General features: G+C 41.9%; 1 protein-coding gene and 1 long non-coding RNA gene across 6 annotated transcripts in view; one reads left to right on the forward strand and one right to left on the reverse strand.

Moving 5' to 3' along the window:
• LOC111182924 (uncharacterized) overlaps nucleotides 1–21,634 on the forward strand; it is a 43,449-nt gene extending 21,815 nt beyond the window's left edge. For 2 of the 3 annotated variants that reach the window (XR_002646883.2, XR_016389083.1), the window contains 2 exons: nucleotides 2,624–2,769; nucleotides 7,065–21,634. This is a non-coding gene — a long non-coding RNA (uncharacterized LOC111182924). The remainder of the gene's footprint in view (nucleotides 1–2,623; nucleotides 2,770–7,064) is intronic. The other variant, XR_016389082.1, reaches the window with a different exon arrangement.
• LOC111182923 (transcription factor COE1-like) overlaps nucleotides 1–25,816 on the reverse strand; it is a 44,020-nt gene that overhangs the window by 14,772 nt on the left and 3,432 nt on the right. For all 3 annotated transcript variants that reach the window (XM_089901754.1, XM_089901755.1, XM_089901753.1), the window contains exon 2: nucleotides 13,796–13,869. In XM_089901754.1, the coding sequence (XP_089757880.1) occupies nucleotides 13,796–13,869 (74 nt within the window). The remainder of the gene's footprint in view (nucleotides 1–13,795; nucleotides 13,870–25,816) is intronic.

Consider the following 25,816-nt stretch of genomic DNA (forward strand, 5'->3'; position numbering starts at 1 on the left):
CTTTTCTGTATGGCTTTTTTCACTAAGGATGATTTTAACGTTCGTTTTTGTAACAAATATCAGCGCTGCACTTTTTTTTCCATTGTCATTACAGATACAAAACATGACTTTAGCGTTTAATTCATTTTACGTATCCAGTTTTGTGGTATTAACTACCTTCATGTAGTTGCACAAACAAGTTAACTAACACGTGTACATCCTGTGTGCATGGGAGATACCCAGGGAATTGAGTAACACCTTGGAATGGCCCAAGACATCACCTTAAATACCGTCTTCATCTAAAACGAAAACAAAGGAAGGGTAGAGTTGTTTCTGTCTACATTCATTTGATTGCATATGGTTTCCAATTGATTGTTGTATAACTAGTTTTAGAGAAGTCATGGGATAGTTGGCTTCATTTCAGTTTGAATTTCCAAATTTAGTGGATTCTGCAGGCTTGATACAAGGTTTACAAACTTGATATTGAATCAGGACATCCCATGGTGTAACTGGTATTAATGGTTTGTTCAACAATTAAAGTTCTGTGTGATATGAGTTCAGCCTGGAGTAATCCAGGTTGGTTTCTATCTGTTATACATTTGTCCCAGGATGAAAGGACAAGGGAAATAAGGCCTACTTTATAAAAGTGACTTCAAATTAATTGATGGTATAATCTCAACCTAATTTTTAAAAAATTTATTTTATTGAAGAATAGTTGACCTACAAAGTCGTGTTAATTTCTGCTGTACAACAAAGTGATTCAGATATATATATATATACACACACACACACACACACATACATATATACATACTGTTTTTCATATTCTTTTCCATTATGGTTTATTACAGGGTACTGAATATAGTTCCCTGTGCTGTACAGTAAGACCTTGTTGTTTATCCACCCTATATATAATAGTTTGCTTCTACTAATCCCAAACTCCCAATCCATCCCTCCCCTCATCTTCCCCTTGGCAACCACAAGTCTGTTTTCTTAAATCTGTGAGTCTGTTTTTGTTTTGTATATAGGTTCATTTGGGTCTCATTTTAGATTCCACATATAAGTGATATCATATGGTATCTGTCGTTCTCTCTATGGCTTACTTCACTTAGTGTGATAATCTCTAGGTCCATCCATGTAGCTGCAAATGGCATTATTTCATTCTGTTTTATGGCTGAGTAATATTCCATTATACATATGTACCACATCTTCTATAGCCATTCATCTTTTGAGGGACATTCAGCTTGCTTCCATGTCTTGGCTATTGTGAATAGTGCTGCTGTGAACGCTAGGGTGCACGTATCTCTTTGAATTATAGTTTTGTCTGGATATATGCCCAGGAGTGGGATTGCTGGTTCATATGGTAATTCTATTTTTAGTTTTTTGAGGAACCTCCATACTGTTTTCCATAGTGGCTGCATCAATTTACATCCCCACCAACAGTGTAGGAGGGTTTCCTTTTCTCCACACCCCCTCCAGCATTTATTTGTAGACATTTTAATGATGGCCATTCTGACCACTATGAGGTGATAACTCACTGTAGTTTTGATTTGCATTCTCTAATAATTAGCGATGTGGAGCATCTTTTCATGTGCCTATTGGCCATCTGTATGTCTTCTTTGGAAAAATGTCTATTTAGACCTTCTGCCCACTTTTTTATTTTTTTTTGAGTTGTATCAGCTATTTGTATACTTTAGAAATTACGCCCTTTTTGGTCACATCATTTGCAGGTATTTTCTCCCAAACAGTGAGCACAGGTTCTGGAACAACTGGATACCCCCATGCAGAAGAATAAAGTTGGACCCTTACCTCCCCCCACCCTGTATACAAAATCAACACAAAATGGACCAAAGGCCTAGATGTAAGAACCAAAATTATAAAACTCATAGAAGAAAACATGAGAGTAAATCTTCATGACCTTCGATTTGGTCATGATTTCTTAGATTTGCTACCAAAAGCACAAGCAACAAAAGACAAAATAGATGAATTGGACTTCCTCAAAATGAAAAACAGTTGTGTATAAAAGGAGCAGGGAATAAGATAATCCACCATCCAAAATGGCCCAAGATGTTTGCAAACCATGTATCTGATAAAGGACTGTAGCCCACCAGCCAGGCCCCCGGTGGTCCAGTGCAGTGTCTGTGCGGCCCCTCCCGTCGTCGGTGATCAGGGGATTTCAGGCCCCACAGCACCCGAGGGGTGGACACGGGTCATCCTCAGCACCCTCAGGGAGTGAGTGCTGGATGGTTTTGAGCCCAGATGTACTCCCATTACTGCCCTCAAAGGCTGAAGGCTTCAGCATGCCTCCAGAAGGACACAGAGTATTTGCAAGTCTTTGAGAACCAAGAGGACAGTCTTCACTTTTCTGAAAGGGCATCTTATTATTTCACAGCATGACCATTTTCAATCTGGCTCTCAGGGGTGCCCTCCCACCTCCCTGATTTCTCTGAGAGTGGCCATGGGAGTTTGGCTGTCCGCAGTCCCCACACCAGGTGACAAGGCCAGTGGGGCCAGACCCTGGTGGTCCTTAGCTTCGCTGGACACTAACTCAGACTCTCAGCCTGCGATTGAACGTGGACGCCCCTGCTTCTCCTTGTCACCGATTCTTATCTCCTCCTCTGTCTCTCTTCCTCTTGCTTTTCAGTCTCAGATTTACCTGACGGCCACCACTCACAGTTCCCGCAGAGCCCAGAGATTTCTCCTTGAAGGAAAGGTTCTGGAAAATCAGAGGGATAAATAAAGGATGCAGCTGATTCCCGCCTTGTGCTGACACCCAAGAGTGTGAGGAGAGTGAGTGTTTTCTCATTAGAATTTTAAATCCTCCAAGTAATAGATCATTGAGGGGGGGCATCCAGTGTTCTCCTGCTCATTCTAAGAATGTCATTCCTGGATTTTAATGTGGTAAATAATTTATATTATAAATATGCAGAGCGGGGTATATCCATTCAAAAATGTGAGAGGTAACTCCAAGGGATTTACAACAAACAAGGACACAGAACCCTGTGTCCAGACACTGGCTGAGAGATTCCTACCCTGAGCTGCAGTCCCCTGGAGGGCGGAGTGGCCATGACTCTCCTCCCGCAGGTGAGCCTACACAGGCACATCCCACGTGGGACCACTGCATCGCAGAATCTTAGAGTGGCCAGTGGCAGGCAGCTGTCTAGAGATGCGGACAAGAGAAAACTGCTCAGCAGCCTGGGACAGCCCCAGGGTGAGGCCTTAGTAAGAGCCAGTGTCAGAGCCTCAGAGATAACTTGAAGAGACAGTTCGGGCTGTTAGGGACATCGTCAGAGATGTACTTAGGGACATATTCAGGGCCTTAGTTATGGACAGGATCAGGGCATTATTTAGTGACAGCTTAGACTATAAGGGACAGCTTAGACTATAAGGGAGAGCCTTAGTCAAAAGTCAGGCTGTTACTTAGGGATATATTCAGGGCCTTAGAGCCAGCATCATGGCCATAATTAGAATCAGTGTCAGGGCGTTAGGGCCAAAACTAGGGTGTTAGTTAGGGAAGGAGTCAGGTCATTAGTTACAGACGGTGTCAGGGTTTTAGGTAGGGACAGTGGCAAGTCCCTAGTTAAGAAAAGTGTCAGGGCCTTGGTTAGGGGCAGTGTCAGGGCGTAGTTAGGGGAAGAGTGAGGCCATTAGGTAAAGACAGACTCAGGGCCTTAGTTAGAGACAGCATCAAGTCCTTTGTTAGGGATATTGTCATGGCCTCAGTTAAAGATAACTTGAGGGTCTTAGAGAGAGTGTCAGGGACTTAGTTATGGACATCTTTAGGGCCTCAGAGGTAACTTGAGGGCTTTAGTAAGAGACATTTTGGGTCATTAGTGACATGGTCAGGACCTTAGTGCCATCTTCAGTACATCAGTTATGGGCCGCATCAGGGCATTAATGAGGGACAGCTCATGTTATTAGGGGCCGTGTCAGGGACTGTGTCAGGGCCTTAGTTAGGGAAAGAGTGAGGCCATTAGTTAAAGACAGACTCAGGGCCTTAGTTAGAGACAGCCTCAGTCCTTAGTTAGTGTCAGGGCCTCAGTTAAAGATAAGTTGAGGGCCTTTGTTAAGGACAGCCTCAGGGCCTTAAAGGGATGTACATAAGAGTATCTTTGGGCTCTTTACCAAACTAAAACCCCCACAAAATAGAAGATTTTAGCATTCTTCATTCCAGAGAAGCTCATCAAGAGACCATCTGAGGCCAGATTAAAGGGAGTTAAGGCCCTGTACACACACTAATCCTTAGGAGCAACTGTGTCCTTAAACCATTGCTGTAAAACTCCTCACCAGATCCTCCTGCATTGGGACACACAGTTTTTGAGGACACGAGTTTTCTGTGTCCCCCTGTGGCTGGCAAAGCAGTAAAGCTATTCTTTTCTACTTCTTCCAAACCTCTGTCTCTGAGATCCGATTTGGCACTGGTGCACAGAGGTCGAGTTTTCGGCATCAAGTTTAGTACCCAGTATGGGGCTGACTTGGGGAAGGCCCCTGTGGGTCCCCTGACTTGATTGGACACTCTGATTTTCTCCATGCCAGCCTCTTTTGAGAGAGTGTAGGGTTGTAGAATTCCTTTAGAGGCCAGACTGCCTGGGACCCTTGCCTGGAGAGGCCAAGCCCCAGTCATACCCCATCTGCCATCCCAGCAGTGGAGAAGATGGCGGAAGAGGGACCACCCTAGCAACTGCCAAGGCCATCTTTGCCTTGAGGATATTCCTCTCTTCCTCCTTCCTGGATTGCCCCGAATGTCCTACTCCAAGGGATTATTTTGGGGAACCAGAAAAGTAGCATTTAGGATGTTGCGATACCTCAGCCAGCATGTGGTAACTCCCCTGGCATGCACTCTGAGGTCCTTTTAGCCCTGTACATTTGGGGGAACTTTGGCTCCCATTTGGGTGACTTTCCGTTCCTGGAAATCTCAATTGGAAGGTGCACCACTTGGACAGAGGTCACAGGCTAAGTTGAGACTTGGAAGCTGATTTGAGTCTTGTGCTGTTTGGTTTTTGGTTTCTGTTTGGTTTCCTTTGGTTTGAGGCTTCCATTGGTGGTGAGGATCTTGTTTTGTTCTTAGTCCGCGTATGAGTGTTCTATGGTTCAGACATAGGAAGTGCTTCTTCAGTTCCATCGGATAGCCAATGGGCAAAATCCTGGCAGACTGGTCAACCTGTAGTTGTAAACCTAAGACTAAGAAAATAATGGAATTCTATTGTAGTTTTGTCTGGCCAACATATGGATACATTCTTGAAAATGAGGAAAGGTGGTCTTTGAATGGTAGCCTAAATGACTATACTATCCTTCAGGTAGAGTTATTTTGTAACAGGAAGAGAAAGACAAAAGAAGTTCCATATGTTCAAGCATTTATGAAGCTACGTAATAAACAAAGTGAGCAGCTAGGTACCAGGCTGATAGTACAAAGAGAAAAGAAAGTCACTTTGTACTAGAGCTGTTAGTTTCTGAATGCAGAAGAAAATAAGGGGCAAAATAAGATGGATACAGAAGGTGATGAAAATTTGTGAAAAGAGAACACTGAGGAAACAAGTTGTGCATGATCAGGATTTTCTATTGGATTAAATTTAGTTGGGTAAATGGATTTTGTTGGAAGTGGGTTAGGGCAAGACTGGCTTTGGTTTCTCCCTCCAAAGTTTTCTTGGAACACAGCTTTTAATAACAGCTTGTGAGTTCCTTTGCCTGTGTCTGTGATCTGTATTTTTGTTTGAAATCTCCTTACTTTGGTTAAGTGTTGTTTGGCCAATTCTAACAGTTCTTTTGATCTCCAGCTAACTTTGAGGTGCTTTAGAAGGCCCCTGAGCCATCTCAGAGAGAAATGTTTGATTAGTATGTTAAATTACATGGAATTCCTAAAAATCTAGTATGTCCTGGTAAAATGTTATCAGTCATAATTCTAGTTATTTTTAAATGTTTCATGTAACAGCAATAATTGTTTCTTTTGTCATTTACATTGTGATCAAATGTTTAACCGTGACCTTTTAAGTCTTTATGTGATTTATAGATAGTTATTGTTGTGCTCTAAACTTTGGAAAAGTGCTCCATTTTCAAGAAGATCTATGTGAAGGGCCTTTTGGCAAACACAGGTCTCTGATAAATTTCGTATCATAATGCCAAACTGGGTAAGAAATGAAAAATCTTAATGGAGAATCTGATGGCTTCATAAAAAGTTAACAAAAGGATTGGTTACTGGGTGAACTGGTGAATATGGTTATAACGTTTTTGTTTTTTTGTTACTGGCTTTGATCTGTGTTTTCCAGACACAGGGAAGTCCTTCCCCTGGAGCTACTTAGGACTTTGAGCAGTTGGGTAAATGACACCTCTGTATTGAAGTGTGTATTTATGAAAGTTACTGTGTTGGCTTCACTTTTGCCCTGATGTTTAGGAGGAAAGGAAAATTACCTAGTGAAGTTATCAGAATGTAATTACTCATGATGTATCACTGTTTGCTTTAGGTCTACTGCTAAAAGCACATGTACAATGCTTGTGTGACAATTGGGTATGAATAATAAAATGTATGGCCTATATAAAGCATTTTCTCATTAACATACCTCTGAGCATGTTCATGATACCTGATCAGTATTCCCCCAATGTGGATTAACTAGGCAAATATAAAGGAGGCCTAGCGCTGAGGGACATGATCTATACGTGGGCCAAACAGCTGAATCATTCTGGCACTGAGGGATTGACGTTTTGATCATCAATGCTTTCTATTGAAAGACTTGTAATCAAAAGGGAAAAAAACTCTTCACGTATTGAGGTGTGAGGAAGTCGCTTTGGCTTATACATGGTTTAACTTAAATTTTACTGACCAAAGAGGCCCGTTTTGTAGCCTTTCGGACATGCATTGTACATCTGCTTTGGCATTGAGGAGGGGAATGCATTTGACAGTCAAAAAGGAGTAACTATGCTTCAGACATCCAAGGTAAAGCTAAGTGACCATTGTAGATGTGATTTTAGATGCATTCCTGTATTGTTTTTTTGTTTTCTTTTTCAAGATTTTTTTTTTTGATGTGGACCATTTTTTAAGTCTTTATTGAATTTGTTACAGTATTGTTTCTGTTTCATGTTTTGGTTTTTAGGCCACGAGGCATGTGGGATCTTAGCTCCCCACCCAGGGATCAAACCAGCACCCCCTGCATTGGAAGATGAAGTCTTAACCACTGGTCTGCCAGGGAAGTCCTCACATTCCTGTATTGTTGAACTTGAATTTCTGAGCTATGTCAGACTTGGGATGCCACTAGCCATTTTCAAAACAATGTCTGCTGGTAGCTGCAACTGTACGTTTTCAAGGACTCCTCTCTTAACTATTAAATTTTAAACAATGATGTTAGATCAGATACTAATAGAAAGATGAGACATATGTGTAGTGGTCAATAGCTCCTGTTATGGATATGTTAATACTACATCAGAAGTTAAGACCTACTTAGGTAAAATTAGACAACTGGCTACAAAGTCTCTCCAAAGTGCCAGTTCCAGACTGGGTTTCAGGCTTATTCTTCTGAATTCCTAAGGGAATGAGATCTACTTTTACTATTAAAGTTTCAGTTGTTACCCCTCCTATTTTAACTGGGTTGGTTGCACCAAAATGGCAGACCAAGGGATTGAGATCTTAATCATACGAGTCTCAGGTCCAGGACTTGGAACTCAAATATTTGTAATTTGGTATCCATTCCCCCAGATTTAGGCAGGATGACGCCCGCCCCCACCCCCAGTTTCAGCAGGAAGCAGCCAGAGCAGTCGTTGCCCCGTTGCCTGAAAGATGTGGGGAAAGATAAAACTGAAGTGGGGATTAAAACTGAGTCCCCTTAAAACCGAGTTCCTGTGCCAAGTTTATGATTAATGTCTCAATCTGAAATGATTATTCCTTTTCTTGTCAAAAACCTGTTGTCCTAAAGATTGAGGAGTGTCTAGAAGAGGAGGAGTTAAACTGAGTGGGACTCTGTGGGTCTCCTGGGCACAGAAGCCTTTCTGTGTGCCTCCTAACTTGTTTGTGGGGAATAGACTAGACACTCCAGGACCTTCCCTGAGTTCCAAAGGGTGGATTCGAACAGTTGCTAATCAGGGAAGGGAGGGGATGCAGAGACAGGGAGGAACAGTCAAGAAACAATAGTGCAGCCTTGAGGCAGGGTCCTGGTTCTGCCTCAAGGGATACACATAACAATATTTTTGAGCTCCTTAAGTCACTAAAACCCCCAACAAATGGAAGATGTTAGCATTCTTCATTCCAGAGAAGCTCCTCAAGAGACTATCTGAGGCCAGATTAAAGGAGTGCAGGCCCTGTATACACCCTGATCCTTATCAGCAACCACACCCTTGAACCATTGCTGTAAAACACCTCACCAGATCCTCCCGCATTGGGACACACAGTTGTTGAGGGCACGAGCCTGCTATGTCCTCTATTGGCTGGCAGAGTGATAAAACTAATCTTTTCTATTTCTTCCAAAACACTGTTCTTGAGATTCAATTCAAAACCGGTGCAGAGAGGCTGCTTATTCAGTATCAGGTACAGAGTCAGGCTGTTAGAAACAGTGTCAGGTCTTTAGTTATGGAAAGCCTCAGGGAATTAGGGACAGACCAAGATATTATGCACAGCGTCAGAGCCTTAGTTAGGGAGAGTGTCAGGGCATGACGTAGGACCAGCATCAGGACCGTAGTTAGGATCAGCATCAGGGTCTTAGTTAAAGACATTGCCAGGACCTGAGTTAGGCACAGTATCAGGGCCTCCATTAGGGACAGGGTCAGTGCTTGAGTTAGGGACAGCCTCAGGGCCTGAGTTAGCGATGGCCTCAGGGCTTACTTAGGGACACCGTTGGGACTTTGGTGAGTTGCCTCATGACATTACCTAAGGGTAGTGTCAGGACTTCAGTTATTGACGGCATCAAGGCCTATGTTAGGGACAGCTTCAGGGCCTTAGTTAGGACCAGTATCAGAGCCTGAGTTAGGCCTAGCATCAGGGTTTGCATTAGGACTAGCATTAGGGCCTTAGGTATGGACAGTGGCAGGGCCTGAGTTAGGAGTAGCTTCAGGGCCTTTGTTAGGGACAGCATCAGGGCTTTTGTTAGGATCAGAGTCATGACATTAGCTAGGGACAGAGTCTGGGAAAGAGCTAGGGATAGTGTCAAGATGTTAGTTATTGAGAGCATCAGGGCCTGAGTTAGGACCAGCCTCAGGGCTTGAGGTAGGGACAGAGTCAGAGCCTGAGTTAGGGATAGCCTCAGGGCCTGTGTTAGGGACAGCTTCAGGGTCTTAGTTAGGGACAATGTCAGGGCCTTAGCTAGGATCAGCATCAGGGTCTTAGTTAAAGACATTATCAGGGCCTGAGTTAGGCACAGCATCAGGGCCTCAGGGATAGCTTCAGGGCCTGTTAGGGACAGCGACAGGGCTTTCTTAGGGACAGTGTCAAGACCTTCTCCAAGCTGAACTGCTCCCCGTGTCCCTGTACTGAACTCAGAAGGACTGAGAAAGGTGGGTACCGACCACGACCATACACAAGGCAGGCATTAAGCAAGAAGGACAGAATGAAGGGAGAACAGATTCACTTGTGTTTAAGGCAGGAGAGGTTTTGGGCTGAAACAATACAGTACATGGAACAACAGACGCAAAAGCACTTCAAGGGAAAAGTTACCAGGTTACCAGAAGAAATCACATGCTAATGATGTCCTCATCACTGATGGATCTTCATCCCTTCAAATGCTGTGTTGGTCAGGCACTGCACCAGGCGCAGACCTGGCATTTGCTCCCTAAAGCAGGAATCTGTCAGGAGGTTTGCAGTTTCCTCATTCGCTTTGTCACAGAGCGGGATTCCCACTACTTCACACCCCTTCTCAACCTGCAACCCAAGTGGCAGGAGAGCAGTGTGGCCCATCACAGGGGTGGGGACCCAGCACCTGGTGTCCTACATACCCTGTGGACTCTCCCCAGCAAGACTGTGCATCCCTCGGACAAGATAGTCCAGGGAAAACCAAGCTTGTGAGTTTCTTCCTTAGCAGCATGACACAGGTGGCGTATCTCTAGTGCGCTGACACATGGCTTCATAAATCAGGGCAAGAAACATATACATGTTTCCTGGTCATGAGGCCTGCAGATCCTCATCTTAGGGACATGGAACTTCTTCCCATAAGTTGAGGCTGTCTCAAGAGGAGGAAAGCATCAGCAAAAAACATCAGCAAACAACAAAAAGCAAGATTATCTAACCCATTTAGCCAAAGTGGCTAGAGAATGAGATATATGAGTTATCTGAATAGTCCGATTAATAGTAATAAGTTCATTTTTTCCCTGTTTAACCAACATAAGTTTTTCCATTCTTAAAAAGATGAAAAAACGACTCGCTCCTTTTTTTCTCTTGAGGAGTTGGTTTCTTCACTGTCCAGCTGTCCCCTTGCCAGAGCTGCCGTCACTCCTTGCCACCTGAACCCCATAAAAGCTGGCTTCTGGACCTCAGCGCCAGCTGACTTTCTGGTGCTTTTCTCAGTCTTCAAGTTTATCTGGATCTCCCCACACTTACTACATGGATGGCTCCCTGCCTCTGAAACACCCTCCTTTTATTTCCATGCTCTGTATGCTCAAGGTTCTTTTTCCTAATTCTCGAACACACTAAATGAGATTGTTGCCCAAGAATGTATCCATGGCCTCTTCTCTTTCTATTTGCCCATCCTTGTCAGTCCCATGTAAGCCCATAGCTTTACCTCGCACCTTTGAGAAAAGACCTCAGAAGTTGGTTATCCTTCGCCCTGACTCTCTGCCCAGCTCCAGGCCAAAGGCCCACCATCTGCAGACCTCTCCCCAGAGAAATCGTGCCTGGACTGCCAACAAATGGACCAAAACGCTCCTTCGTGCACCCTCTAAAATCCGGGTCCTGTGTCACCTTCCTCCCAATTCCTGCAGCTAAAACCCACCTGCAAGTATGTCCTCCTTTCTCTGAGCAGCTGTGGTCCTTGGCCTCACCTCTTATCCCAGGCCACCCTTTCTGCAGTGCTGTCTAGTTATGTTTTCTGGGTTTCATTCTCCCAGGCTAACCTGTCAGCTCTCCTACGTACGTGCTAAAAGAATGAATGAAAATATCCTTAACAGCACACCTAGAATGAACAAAGCATGTTAACATTTTAGTAGACGCTTCCCTTCCCTTCAATATTCTCTTACCATCTTTCCCTTTGAGCAACTCTGTGCCAGGTGCTTAACTACACACTGCAGGTGTTGCTACTACTGCCCCCACCACTTCCACTGCTTCTATCAATACTGATACTCCTGCTGCTACTACTAACAATAGACATTCGGCACTTACTATGTGTCAGGTACCGTGATAAGCGTTTATGGGGATTACAGCATTTAATCTTAACAACCGCCCTGTGAGAGAAGTAATAGTTTCTCCCCATTTGACAAATGGGCAACTAAAGCAGAGAGGAAAACTGGGTAACTTCTTTGTCTTCAAGGAGCATTTAGTCCAGCAAAGAAAGACAGGCCTTGGACACACAATTACAATGTGCTGCATGCTATGAAGGAAAAGCGCAGGATATCACAGGAATGCATAATAAGGGGACCTCGCTCAGGCCAACGACCAGGGATGCTTAAGTGGGAATCGGAAGGAAAAAATGAGAATAAACCAGCCAAAGAGGAAGGAAGAACAAGCCATATCGAGGGGCCAGGCTAGCCCTGGGAGCTCATGGTTCACAAGGTGCTAGGCACTGACAGTGGGAAAAGAGTGCCATCCTAAATACAGCACCCATCCCCTGCAACTGTCCTGTTCACTGGAAAGGGAGAAAAGCTGCATCGCCCTGCCTGGGGGGCTGGGAACTGGACTCGCCTACCAAGCAGAGCTCCTATTTTCCATTCACATTTTAAACGCAGGATGTGGAGATGCATTTATAATCAAATGCTTTGTGGAATGCATCCTGCTTTTAAAAATCCTTCATGGGGCCATACTTTTTAAGAGTTTCATCACCAAGTGTTAGCAAAATGTAATAATGATGATTGGTATAATAGATTCCAGTTTACCAAAAATGCAGAACCTCTCCCAGAATTCCATGGAAAGGGTTCTGTGCCATCAAGTCAAAGGGGTTTTGTCTCAAAGAGAGACAATAATAACAATCCCATTGCAGTAAGCCCTTTAGACAGCTCATGCAATAGGGTTACCCAAAGTACTTTGGACCAATGAATTTTAAGAACAAGAAAAATATGAACTGCATTAATAGTGTAGGCTTGTGTGTGAAAGGCATAATATATATTTAAGTATTTTAAGAAGAATTTCTAGCATAGTCCAAACAAGTGCAGATATGAGATGCAAATCTATGATTTATAGATATTAGTTGGCCTATTGGTTGAGATCCATCTTCCTGTCTCCTGTTTGCTGGAATCACATGGAATAGAATACGGAAAATTCATTCTAACAACATGCTAATTGTGGGAAGATAAAATAGAGATATGGTTGGAAAAATAGTAATATGAAGGAGATCATTTTTTAATGCTTTTCAGAATGACTTTACTCATTCTGAAGAGTGCAGCTCAGCTTTAGCTGTGCAATTGTTGTATACAGTATAACACTAATTTTGCCTAATAATGTCTTCTAAGAAATCCATGACCATATTTTTGGATTTTGTTGCTGCTTTAAAGTTAGAGAAAAGCAACCTGTTTTCAGAACAATTAACAAGTTTTACAAATCACTGAAGTGAAAACTTGCGAAACTCCTGTATATTTTAGAATAGTATATTAGCAGTATGTTTTTTTAAAAAGGAGAAAAAAGAAATTTTAACATACATACCTATTATAGATACAGAAGAAGTTACTATTTGGGACTTCACTAAGGAAACACGTTCATCTCTTTTCTATTTTATTTCCACCTGTAGAGTTTTCAGATTGCTTTCCCCACAGGTCCGTGGGCAGCAAATAAACCCACCCATGCTGAAGCGGCAGCTGAAAGTCCTAAATGGTTTGGTGAGTAACAGTCAGGAGCCAAGAACACTCTGTGCCAGGAGAGCCTGTGTTGCTAACAAAGCAATTAGTAGCCCTTCCCTGGTGCAGAGTGTCATCGTCATGCTTTATCCAATTACTCAGAATATATCAGAAGCAAAGCGCCAGTGTTATTTTACGAAGAATTAGAATCCTAAACTACAAGTTACAAGGCTGTTCTCTGGTTTACTCTCCCATGTGGAGGGTTGGCTGAGGCCACGGAAGTGAATGTGGTCTGCTTGCCTGGTTTCAAACGTAGCTTCAGACAAAAATAAAGATACTCATTTGTGGACAACATGAATGTTTATACCTTTCAGTGACTCATCTTTGCCATCCTTCCAAAAGCTCGATACATTTAAGAAATGTTAGCTACACTGTCATAGTTATATAAAAGGTAACTAAGATTAAGAGATCAGATGCAGGGTTGGTGTGGGGAGGAATGATGCCTATGTATGTATGGTCACATTTTTAAGTGGAAGAATTAAAAAGGGGAACTATAACTTTCACGTCTTACCCAAACAGAGGTTTCTGCAGACATCAATAGAACTCTTATTTTACTAGCAATGCAGTTGAGCACATATATTAACACTAAAAGGGTTGAAAGGAAAAAGGGGACAGCACTGCTTTGCACCCATTAACAATGTGATATCAAAATGGAAACATACGTCTTTTAGGATGAAATCTAATAAATAATTGAGAACCACTGTGATGCCTGACACTTTACTACCAAATACTCACATCTAACAGTTTTTAGATTGTCTATCAGAAGATAAACATATACCCAAAAATAGACCTGATTCACCTAGATTTGAGATACGAATTCATCTTCTCTTTGCTAATTAAAGGGAAAGAACAAGGTATTTCTTACCTGCACGTGATTTCGTGTGTGGGCAAGACTCGGCGCATCTCTGGGTTCTCGTCTTGGCCTTCATACGCTACGGCCTGTAAACAAAGGCACGATTTGGGCTAAGAATGGAACCAAGTAGCAGAGGACAAACTACCACAATCGAGTTCTTGACCATTCACCAGTGCTGCAAGGCCAACTAGCTTTCAGAGCCAAAGGCCTCACTGGGCTGATTGTTTTAAGACAGTTGTTAAGGATCAACCCAAATTGAGTGGAAGGGGATATGTTCCTCTCTGTCCCATCAACCACCTTATTATAATGCACATCTTTGGATCCTTGTATGAGATGGGCTTCTGTCATCAAGACAACCACAGTTCTCTCTTCAGTTCAGAATAAAAATAAATCTAATCAGTGGGGAAGGAAAAACCCAGAAGGCTTAGCAGACTGAGATACTAGTGATTTAAAATATAGAAAAGCACATGGATTTTATTTTTAAATGATTTGTATTTGTCACCTCATTTTACTACTTCCAACTCCAACATGTAATATTCAAGAGGTAAGTAGCAGAAAACAAGTGAGGGTATGGTTATGAGTCCACTCACTGTCTTGTGATGATTCATCAATCCGGAAATCCTTCCTGCCTACAGGTTGAAAACATGTGCTCTCTGGGGTGTATAACCACCCAAACAGTAATACTCGCCCGCATATGCTGGGGGAAGGGCAGGGTTGGGCGGGGAGTTAAGCCATAGTTATCTCCCTCAACTAAGAAGAATTACATCTGACTCTCAAAATTTGGAGTCCCAAACCACCTCACCAGCCAAGATGTTTTTAGTAATATGTGTACAAACATGTTACTTAAGGTTGCTGGAAGTTTCCTTGAGACCTCTGCTTACTGGAAGATGTACATGTTAATACCTGGGCCAGAGAAAAGCTCACAGCTATGGGTAGAGCAGTGCTCTGCATGGGGATACATTTTAACTAACTTGACAATGTAGCACTGCGTAATACTAATATAACACAGCTTCAAATTCTTAATAAAATTACTTTCACACCATTCAGATAACTCAATTTCTTGGTGATGAAACTACTTAAATTAACCAGAGACTACCCTTTTTTTAGGACACACAAAAACTGCAGTAACTAACTTATAGTTGTCAGGAATGTGCTTGTTTATGAACCTGAGACTTTTAGAACTGTAAATGATGGAGGACAGCTTATGACACTATGTGTGCAGACCCTCAGAGCAGGCTCTGGCTTTGTTACCTAACTCCAGTACAAAACAAAAATTGCAACAAATTAAAAAATGAGAAAAAGTACCTGTATAAGGAGAAAACATTTCTCTACCATTGGCCCATCGAAAGCATGTTATAACCCTATAGTTTTAATGTTTTATTTTGCCATAATTTTAGATGTATAGAATTTTAGATGTATAGAAAAGTTGTGAGGATATATAAAGAATTCCATGATACTCTACCCAGATGCCTCAAGTGTTTACATTTTAGTAAATTTGCTTTATTCTTCTTTCCTTCTCTGTTTTCTTTTCCTGAACCATTTATTAGTTAACTGCAGACATGCCCTAAATACTTCAGAATGTATTTCCTTAAAACAAGGAATTCTCTTACATAACCATAGCACAATTATCTGAACAGAAAATTAACATTGGTACAATACAGTAATCAAATCAACACCTGAGATTCACCAAATACCCAGTAATGTCCTTTATAGCAAACAACAACAAAACCAATACCAATCACAGCATTCAGTTGTCATATCTCCTTAAAAAAGGAATATTCCTGAGTCTTTGTATTTCATGACATTGACATTTTTGAAGAATACAGGCCATTTTGTAGAACATCCTCAATTTGGGTTTGTCTAATGTTTCCTCAGGCTTAGACTAAAGTTATGTAATTCAGGGCCGGAATACCACAGACAGGATGCTGAGTTCTTCTCCTTGTATCACATCACACTGTCAACTCATTCCACTAATGCAGTAAACTCTGACCATTTGGTTAAGGGGGTGCCTGCCACCCATCAGAGAGCACAGCCAGATTTGTGTACTGTAAAGTTACTACTTTAAGTCATTCATAACTATCTTCTGGGGAAATCATCTAGATTATGTTAACATCATATTATGACTTAAATTTTCACCCATTAGTTTTAGCATGCACTGATGATGCATTCCTGCAATCTTAAAAGACCTTTTAAATACCCAAGAAGTTGCTTTACTCAAGAAAATGCATTAATTGAAAATATTTTAAAAACCAAAACTTATATCTGCCTGATTTACTGCAATCACTGCTTTAAAAAATCAAACACTGTAAATAACTGATGAGATCTCATACATGGTGCTAAAAAATTCCATCATGCATTTCTGGGAAATCCTATTATCACTACATGTTTTGTACGTTCTCTTAATACCCCTGAAAACCTCTGGTTCAACTTTAGTTTTCTGTCATGCTAAACTAATACAAGTAACTTGGTAAATGAAATTCACAGGTATTAATGGGGTTTTCCTTCCTTTTTAAAAAAAAATTGGTTTTGGGAGGAGAAAGGAGTATCAATTACATCAGACCTTCTCATTTTGAGTCTTTCTAGATAATGCCAATATTATTTTTTACTGAGGCTGCTGGTTCCACTGAAATCAGTGGGCCCGTGATGATACTCAATTAAAGATATGCTGCAGGGGACTTCCCTGGTGGCACAGTGGTTGAGAGTCCGCCTGCCGATGCAGGGGACACGGGTTCGTGCCCCGGTCCAGGAAGATCCCACATGCCGCGGAGCGGCTGGGCCCGTGGGCCATGGCCGCTGAGCCTGCGTGTCCGGAGCCTGTGCTCCGCAACAGGAGAGGCCACGACAGTGAGAGGCCCGCGTACCACAAAAAAAAAAAAAAAAAGATATGCTGCAGTGAAAATATGTTGACGACCCCCCAAAACAGTAGATGATCCATGGTCTCCCAGGTATTCCATGTTTTTGTCTTTGGTGACTGAACATCATTCGTTGAAGGCCCAGGGCCTCCGTAATACATCTCTACCAATCTCAACCTGCCACTTCGCTTCTGGCAGCAGAGTCAAAATGGAGAATCTTTCTCTACATCAAGCATAGAAAAATGAAAGCATGAGTTTGGATTTTTGCTCAGAAATAGTTAAACTCTGGGGACGGAAGGAAGCATGAAGTTTCTTCTGTCCCTTTCCTTGGGGCCTCAGCAGAACAATACTTCTCAGCACATAACCACAGACAAAGAAGTGCTTGCTGCTTCTGTGACCTCTGAAATAAAAACAAGTGAAACAGAGAGTCTTTTCTCTCTCCTAAGGAGTAGAACTAAAATCCTGGAAATAGAGTAATAATCTAGAACCTCAGTGTAATAGAGTTAGCTATACAGTGAAACTCCGTCAAAGGCAGCTCCACCTCCAACCTCACCTAAGGAGTTTTTGTTACTGAAAAAGCTTGTTAAAACACACACACACACACACACCACACACATAGCACACTATCATATAAAAGTATGGTCCAAGAAATCGACATTCTGATGAGATTCAACATAGGAAAACAGGGTAAGTCTATTTTGATGAATGTCTCCGATGTAGAGTGTCAACAATAAAACAGACTTTTTAAAAATGTCAACAAGTTCTCCCTCCAGCTTTCACACAAATTCTACCGTGTACATTTAGTACACACGTCAAGACTGGTTCACAGTTCAGCAAACGCAGACTTCGAGCCTAAAAGGAAAGGGGTCCTCTAACACCAGCTTAGGGAGAAGTTTCTGCTTGTTTTCCCAATTTAATATGTGCCTCTGTGGGGTGTGAGTGAAGCTCTTTGAGGCCGGATCAGTTGGGAGATCACAGAAGCATATAAACAGCATTGACTACTTTAAGTGAAACCATTTTAACAGACACCTGGTTTAGGAGGTAGACAATGAAACACCAAGAAGAAGGCTTATCTTCATCCTCCATAGTAAGTCATGTGTCTGCTCACTGGGAGGAAGGTAGGTCTGCCGTGAAAGCGACAAAAACAACAGTGGTTTAAAGAAATCAGTGTGTTCACCAGGAAGGAGTAAGGATGGGAGGCCTGTTCCAGAGATGGGCAGGAGGGGAGAGGAAGCATATCAAATATATTATTTAAATAAATGAATTGATGGTGAAGCAAGTTGAGGTTTAACCTAAGAAACAACAACAAAATACAATATCAAATAGAAAATGATGTTTACATTAATCCTGCCAATGCAAATAAATCCCTTAAGGTGGCAGGACTGCTTGTACAGGAAAAAAAGTAAAAGAATAAACAGCACGAACTTCATCTCAACTTTAAACACCTGGTGAAATTGATAAACAAGTTGTCAAAACGTGACATATTTGGAGCAGATTTATTCTTCTGATATACTAGCCTCCCTTAATGTTCTCCTCTAATGAGAATAATGAAAATATCACAATTATTTTTAATACTCTGTTGACTTTCTGATTGAGGTTTTTTTCAAGAATAATTGTTTTCTTTCTTTTTTTTGCGGTACACAGGCCTACTCACTGCTGTGGCCTCTCCCGTTGCGGAGCACAGGCCCCGGACGCGCAGGCTCAGCGGCCATGGCCCACGGGCCCAGTCGCTTACGCGGCATGTGGGATCCTCCCAGACCGGGGCACGAACCCGTGTCGCCTGCATCGGCAGGCGGACTCTCAACCACTGCGCCACCAGGGCAGCCCAAACTTTCACATTCTTACACAACAATAGTGCCAGAAGGTTTGCTGTGAGAGGATGAAATGCCATCAGTTTCAAATGCCCAATTACACATTAACCTATACCATCTTTGAAAAGAAATCAATCAATAGAAAAAATCTGCCTCTGTTGCCACTGTTTTAGAAGGCATCTTGTGAACTGTGGTTCATCTCCACCTTTCTAAAATATCACTGGGTCTTAAAAGTTAATTGAAACTTACTATGGATAAAGACCGCATAGTAAAACAGAAAATACACGGTGAACTTACACAGGGATCACACCTCAATGGCACGCGGAAAGAAATACAGGGAATTGAGCACAGTTTTCTTTGTTTACTTTTCAAATAATTTTAACTCTTTCTGTTCCATGCAAAAATAAAGTGGGCAAAGAGAATACTTTTGACTTTGGTTCATTAAAATCTGAAAGGTTTTTAGGAACAAAATGTTTTCGTTAGGAGTCTTTCTTGGTTTACAAAGCAACAATCGGAGACTTGTCATCATTAATTTAGAAAGACAGAAAGAGAGAATGAAAGGAAAGAAAGAAAGGAAGGAAGGAAGAAAGGGAGGGAAGAAGGAAGGAAGGAAGGGAGGAAGGAAGACAGGTAGATAGGTAACCTATAACTAACAAAAACTCCTAATTTTCCATTTAAATCAAAACAGTAACCTTGAAAATACATCACTCTTTTTTCCAAATACAGAATAAAACGCCAAACCTAATTTGTCACCTTAAAGAATCCATTCATGAATGTACAAAGTATCTCCTTCAACCAGAAGTAAAGTGTCCTCTAAATACAGATTGTCAACACGACTTTGGCAGCAAATTACCAAGAATCAAAACTAATAAAAAAAATATGAACACCTGTTATCAACATGCTGTAATATTAATCATTACTTTCAACCACCAAGTTCCACTGCTTGTCATTTAAAAAAAAAAAAAAGTGTTAGCTAATGCGGTTCCAGAAATTTCCAGTAGGTGAGGGAGCCTTAGTTAAAAATTAACCTGTGCCAACGAAAACACTACAAATGTGACGTTTCAGAAACAACTGTGTCAGACAGCAATCCAAAACTAATAGTGAAATAAAAAATTATTTTGCTTCAATTAGCAGCTTGGCTACTGGTGAACAAATTACAAAGATGTAATTTAAGCTCAGCAGCTAAGCAGGCCTGTTTGCAGAACTGAATTAGGAAAGTTGCATAGGAATATCATATTCAGTATGCTGTTCAGTTACATCACAGCCCTGAATAAAGAGAACGTGCACCAAAAGCAGGTAGCTTCAGAATGCATCTTTTGTGTCTCAAATAAAATCTCTCATATTATTCAAACACCAAGATAAAAACTGAATCATTCTAACAATATCATGCAATATTTCTCTTTCTAGCAGTAATAAAAGATATTTCACTCATATGATAACAACATTTACAACTATATTAGTAGATACAACTGGCTTTGTCAACTCAATGGGGTAATAATAGTAATAATAATAAAATAATAAAAGCGTCTAATTTATTAAGCACTTAATGTATGCTAGTCACTGTTCTAAGCATTTTCCATGTATGAATTCATTTAATTTTCACAACTGAGCTTCCAGGTAGGTGCTGCCATTACTTCAGTTAGTTTCCAAATGCTTACGTAGTTTAATAACTAAGACCAAATCATTCTTGCTCAACAACTATATAAACAGTTCACCAACATCCAGACACTTCTTCATTCCCCTCAGCAACATAAGACACAAGAACAGACTGTGTAGTCATACAAATTCGATAAATGCATCACTACTAATATGTTCATTTTTAATGCTGTTCAAACATTCACATGGAAACAGCTCTAGCGTAAATATCCCCAAACAAATGGCTGTATATTATCCAGGAGGGAGCAGTTGGACCGCCAGACTGGGAAAGTACTAGGCCATCTGGCTCTGGCAATCTCTCCAAAACCATCAGCTTTGTTTTCACCCCCAGACTCCAAACAACACGTTTTCCACTGTGATGAGTTTACATTTTCCCAAACACAGGTCCTGATCATGCATAAAAATTCCAAACTTCTTCATTCCTCTATATGCAAGAAAATTCAAATCACCTGCATTTTTGACATGTTACCAAAGAAGAGAGACAGCTGCTAAAATATGGCTCCTAACTATAAACTTGCTGTGTCATTTTTTGTTTGTTTGTTTCCCCAAATATATGAAAGAACCTCTCTGCTGGCCTAGTTGAATTCCTTAGGAACATATTGATACACTAAAAATGTGCTTATCTACCAATGAAGAACCATGAACAGAAAGGGCTGTTAATCAAATCTATGTAGCTGTGGCAGGATATGATGAAACAATCAATAGGAAAAAATGCACTTGCATCAATAACTTAAAGTACCAGGAACATCAAAACAAATACATAAAGATTAGCTGGAAAGAGAACTATAACAGTAGTTCTGATTATTGTACCTTAGACTTCCCACTGCCCTGGGGCTTTTTAGGGGTCCCCTCACCATATCACCTACCTTCAAATCCATACACACAAGGATTATGTGACTTATTATTTTTCCTTTTCCAAAAAAGAGCTTTGGTTTGGGGGCAGGGAATGTTTTGTTTTTGATAACTTTATGGAATTTGGTACTCTCTCATTGAATTATAAAAATGTCCCTTTTTTCAAAGCAAGATGGTAAGAGGGCAGATAAGTTAAAGGTGTTTTTTTTTTTAAAAAAACTATTTAAAGATAACTCACTGAAGCAATCACAGAATGTAATTATATCTCAGATACTACAGGAAAATCTGAACTGAGGCGCATTAAAACTCAGACGTCTCCCACTGAGTTCATTTGAGTTTCTGCAGTAGATACTGTTTCTGGATGCAACAGCCATAAACTTCTGGATCCTACAGGCCTTTCTGCATGCTCACTAATGGAATACCAAAAACAGCAATGACAAAAAACAAAAGAACCCTATTTTTAGTCCAGCTAAACTTGGTTTTGAAAAACCCTTCCCAAAAGCAAGCTTCTTATTTTCTAGTTGGTGGACAAATATTTTATTTTTTTCAGAAATTGAATGCTTTTATTTTATTTATTTTTTACATCTTTATTGGAGTATAATTGCTTCACAATGGTGTGTTAGTTTCTGCTTTACAACAAAGTGAATCAGCTATACATATACATATGTTCCCATATCTCCTCCCCCTCTTGCGTCTCCCTCCCTCACACCCTCCCCATCCCACCCCTCTAGGTGGTCACATAGCACCGAGCTGATTTCCCTGTGCTATGCGGCTGTGGACAAATATTTTAAGCATAATTATATCCTTAGTGTTTTATAAGAAAAGCATAGGGGTAAGAGGGCTCAGATCCTTACACATTCACTTCTAATAAAGCTTTCCCTTTCCTGGTAGAGTCCAAAATTAAGAGTCATTACCCCAAATAGCGTAATGAGACACTTTGAAAAGGTGTGAAATACTGTGTCCTACCAATACATCTTGGTTGACTGAGTACATTTCTGTTTGATCTCAATGCTGCTAACTCCACTCAAGATCACAAACATTCTATGAAAATACAAAGTGCACAGCTAGTTTTGAATTTTGCTTGCCAAAGATTCCCTTCAAGTTTTAACCCCAACTTGTGAGTCAAAGGTATGACATCACATACATAAAGCTGCATCTCTGACGTGAAAAATGTTATGATAAATAAGCAGCTAAGAGGAGACACTTGAACTATGCTTAGCTATTCCCACTGAAACTTATGATGTTACTAGAACTCATCAGTCACTGAAATTATTCCATTCTGCACTCTATCAAAATCCTGAGTCAATCTACCTGGAAGAATTTCACAGGGGGAAAAAAATAGTAACCGTTTAATCGGTCACCTTCTGTCAAGACTTACTTCTGATTGAAGGAGTCACTGCACACTTAACTAAAATCAAAAATTTAAGAATTTAAAAATCCGACTTGGCATTTAATTATCACAGAATAATTTCAAGCTAGATGAGAATCCACTGTTTTACTCTTCGAAGCTAAAACATAGTTATTATGTCACAGCTAAGGAAAGTCATGCTCTCCACGCTGATCTGCTTTTTGAAGACTATTGTATTAGCTGTGTACACAAGAAGCTAACCTACTTCCCAAACTCTTACAGCACATAATCAAGGAAGAAGCAACCGGATAACGGGCAGGGATTGCCTTTCAAAGTAAAAGCTACAGAGAAGGCATTAGACAACTATTATGAAAGCAAACAGGTATGCCTGGAAAAATCTTTTTTCTTGATATTTTTAGACTAAATTCAGATAATTACTAAGCCTTTTTTTCAGGTCACTCCCCACCAAAATATATAATTGCCTACATTTATAATTTTATAATTTTAACTTTCAGTGAGATGTCACAGTATGGCAAGTAACTCTCTTATACCTGCTATTACTACACTGTATCTTATTCTGGTCCCATCCCCACCACGATAGAATTTATGAAACCGTGCAAAGAATGCCTTAAGCTATAGTTTTCCCTAAGCTCTATGACCTTGTTAGTAAAATGATATTAGATGTATTGCTTTATAAGAATCAAGATTATTCTTCCTCCTTAGAAGAGTGTGTAAAGTCATTTCATCTCATAATGGGAAGATCAATTCTTGTGGCACTTTTGGTTTACGGGGCCTAAAATAAAGTTTTGAGAGAAGGTATCACGTCAAACATGTCCTGATTTTGTGTTCCTTACAACTGTCCACTTCGTAGAGTTGCCGATAATTTAATATTTAAGTGGCCAATGTTTCACAAGCAGACAGGTCTTACATACTGGTTTGTGGGGAGTTTTTATTCTTTAAAAAATAAACTGTAATAAGTACATAAGGAATATGTATTAGAAATCATACTTTCCCTCTCCCCCTCCCATCTTTTCTTTCCTCTGATGGGAATGGCAGGAAAAAATATCCAGGGTATCAAAGACAATTTTTTAAACACAAAACTCCACTTAAGACATTTTTGTTTTGATATCATTTGTTTAAAAAGTTACTGAAATCAGGCTTTTGCATTTTTTTGCTTGGCAAAAAAAAAAATTTAACAACATACAGAGCGTCCAAATCAAAGGGAATTATCCTATGTAATGATCAAAACCAGTATAGTAATAATAATAAAAAACAATAATAATACCAAAAGTATAAATGTGTGTTTACTCTGAACAATCAACTAAGAAATAAAACAGATCTTCAAGAAAGTCAAATATTTTAGGCTAATAACTTGAAATAGATTTCAAGAGATATGTATTTATCATTTTAAAAAATACATGGCATACCCTCATGTTTTTCACTTGGTTCACAATGAAATATGAAGGTAATAATTACAATTAGCTGTTATTAAATGGGTTCTTGCTGAGTAGATTTTAAAACTCCCAACAGGTTATTAACGTGCATTTTGTACAACATATTTAAGCCATGGGTATCTAAAAATAATTTTTAAATATGCATGTATACTCTAATTTGAAACCTTCCAAGCCAGCATTTATGAAAACTACGTCCCTTATTTTAAAGGGAATCTTTTAAAACCGCCATCATGCAAACCAGTCTTACCCCTCTCACTGAATTGGTGGTTAGTACACAATGGGTAACTTTTCTCTTTGTTCTGATTTGTCCCCCACCCAATAAAACTGTCTTCTTTTTTGTCACGAAATCCTCCAACTACCTAACCAGACATTTAATTCCTAAACTTTTTCTTAAAAAGAAAAAATGTTCATGCGCCTCGTAAAAACGTCAGATCTCTTTTCTGACTCGCCTCATAATTGTGTCTTTTAAAACATAACTCGGCATGTATACCGCTCGGCACCCGCATGCTGGGAACGTAAGAAAATGCCGTCTATGTACCTTTAAGACCACAAGCTCGCTCACGCTGCCTGGCTTCTTGCCAAACTTGGAGGCAAAAGCAGGGGGATTTTTGCAAGATATCTTCTGACAATTGTCGCTCCGTCTTCCAGCACTACCACCACCACCATCTCTTCTTTAAAAAATGTGTAGAGTGGGTCAAGCGCGCTCTCAGACCACCGCACCGTTCCTGGGGAAGCTGCCTTTGCCCCTCACCCGCTTCCTCTACCTCTGCCCCCCGGCGGAGGCCCTGACGGTTTGGGTTTCACAAGTTCAGCCCGGTCTGCACCAGGGTCTCTGGGCACCTTTGCGCCCCCTGGGGCCCCCCGGCCGGGTCAAAGGAAGTTCAGCCCGTACCCTCCCCGCGCAGCACCCAGTAAGTAGTCTCAAATCGCAAGGTCTGAAGTTCCCTTGAGAAGAAGGGGCCGCCCAGCCATCTCCCGCGCGGCGAGTCAACGTGCTTTGGGGCGCTTGCAAGGCTGCGCTGAGAGCGCGGTCCGCCCTGGCATTGAGAGTTCGAGTCCCAGCCCTCCCGCTAAGGAGTAGCCGGCTCCTTGACTCTCCCAAATTTCGCGGCCGTAGAGTCACCCCCGCGGCGCGAATTTAAGAAACTCATTTGTTTTGTCATGGAGTCAATGAGGCGAACGTAGAAATCCCGCTGCGTCCTCATTCCTGGGGGAGGGGCGGGGGATAGGGGAACGAAGGAGAATTAAGTGAGAGAGGATCTGCAGGAAACAAACAAACAAAGAATGGGGCTCCGAGGCTGATGGAAGGCCGACTGTCCTGGAGAAGCACAGCCAGGACCCCCTTCCCCAGTTCCCGGACGAGGGCCTCTAGTCCAGCCCGAGAGAGTTTGGAAGGCAGCCCCGCCCCCAAGCACAGCAGCTGGGAATCGGACGGACGGATCCCCCCCCCGTCCCCCCCACCCCGGGTTCTCTCCCTTCCCACGGCTGGAGTCCCTCTGCGTGCTCTCCGGGAGCCACCAAGGCCCTGACCGCTCTAGCCCGCTGAACGCAAGGGACCTGGGCATGAAGTCTATGCTAAGCGGAGGAACCAGGCCTTAGGACGGCGAAGAAGAAAGAAAGCGGCCCAGCGGGGCCGAGGCGCCACACCTGGGCCCAGGTACGCGCTCGCTAATGCGGCCGCCCTCGAGCCACTCAGGGCCTTCTCAGGTGAAGCCTCTTCGGGCGAAACTTAGCAGAGGCCGGTTTACCCCGAGGATGGCGGACGACTGAGCTTTGCTCCCTGCTGGCGTCCTGGGTCGCAGCAGGCCGCAAGGACACAAGAGACGCGGGAGGGAGGTCGGCGTGAGCTAGTGGACCGACTTCGAGGCAACTTTCCCCAAGCGGGGACCCCTGGCCTGGGAGCCGGACAGGCCCGGGGGCAGCAGAAATTGCGGCCAGCTGGGATTCCTCTGCCGCCCTCCCGACCCTTACTGCTCCAACTTTCCAAAAAGTTCCATGGGGCGCGCACGGGCGATCCCGTTCCTAGGGCCTGGGGGCTCGAGCCCGCTCCAGCAGAGGCA

This window comes from Delphinapterus leucas, chromosome 19, assembly GCF_059928025.1.
Source record: "Delphinapterus leucas isolate spDelLeu-1000000601 "Yukka" chromosome 19, BTC_Dleu_Yukka2, whole genome shotgun sequence".
NCBI classification, from domain to species: Eukaryota; Metazoa; Chordata; class Mammalia; order Artiodactyla; family Monodontidae; genus Delphinapterus; species Delphinapterus leucas.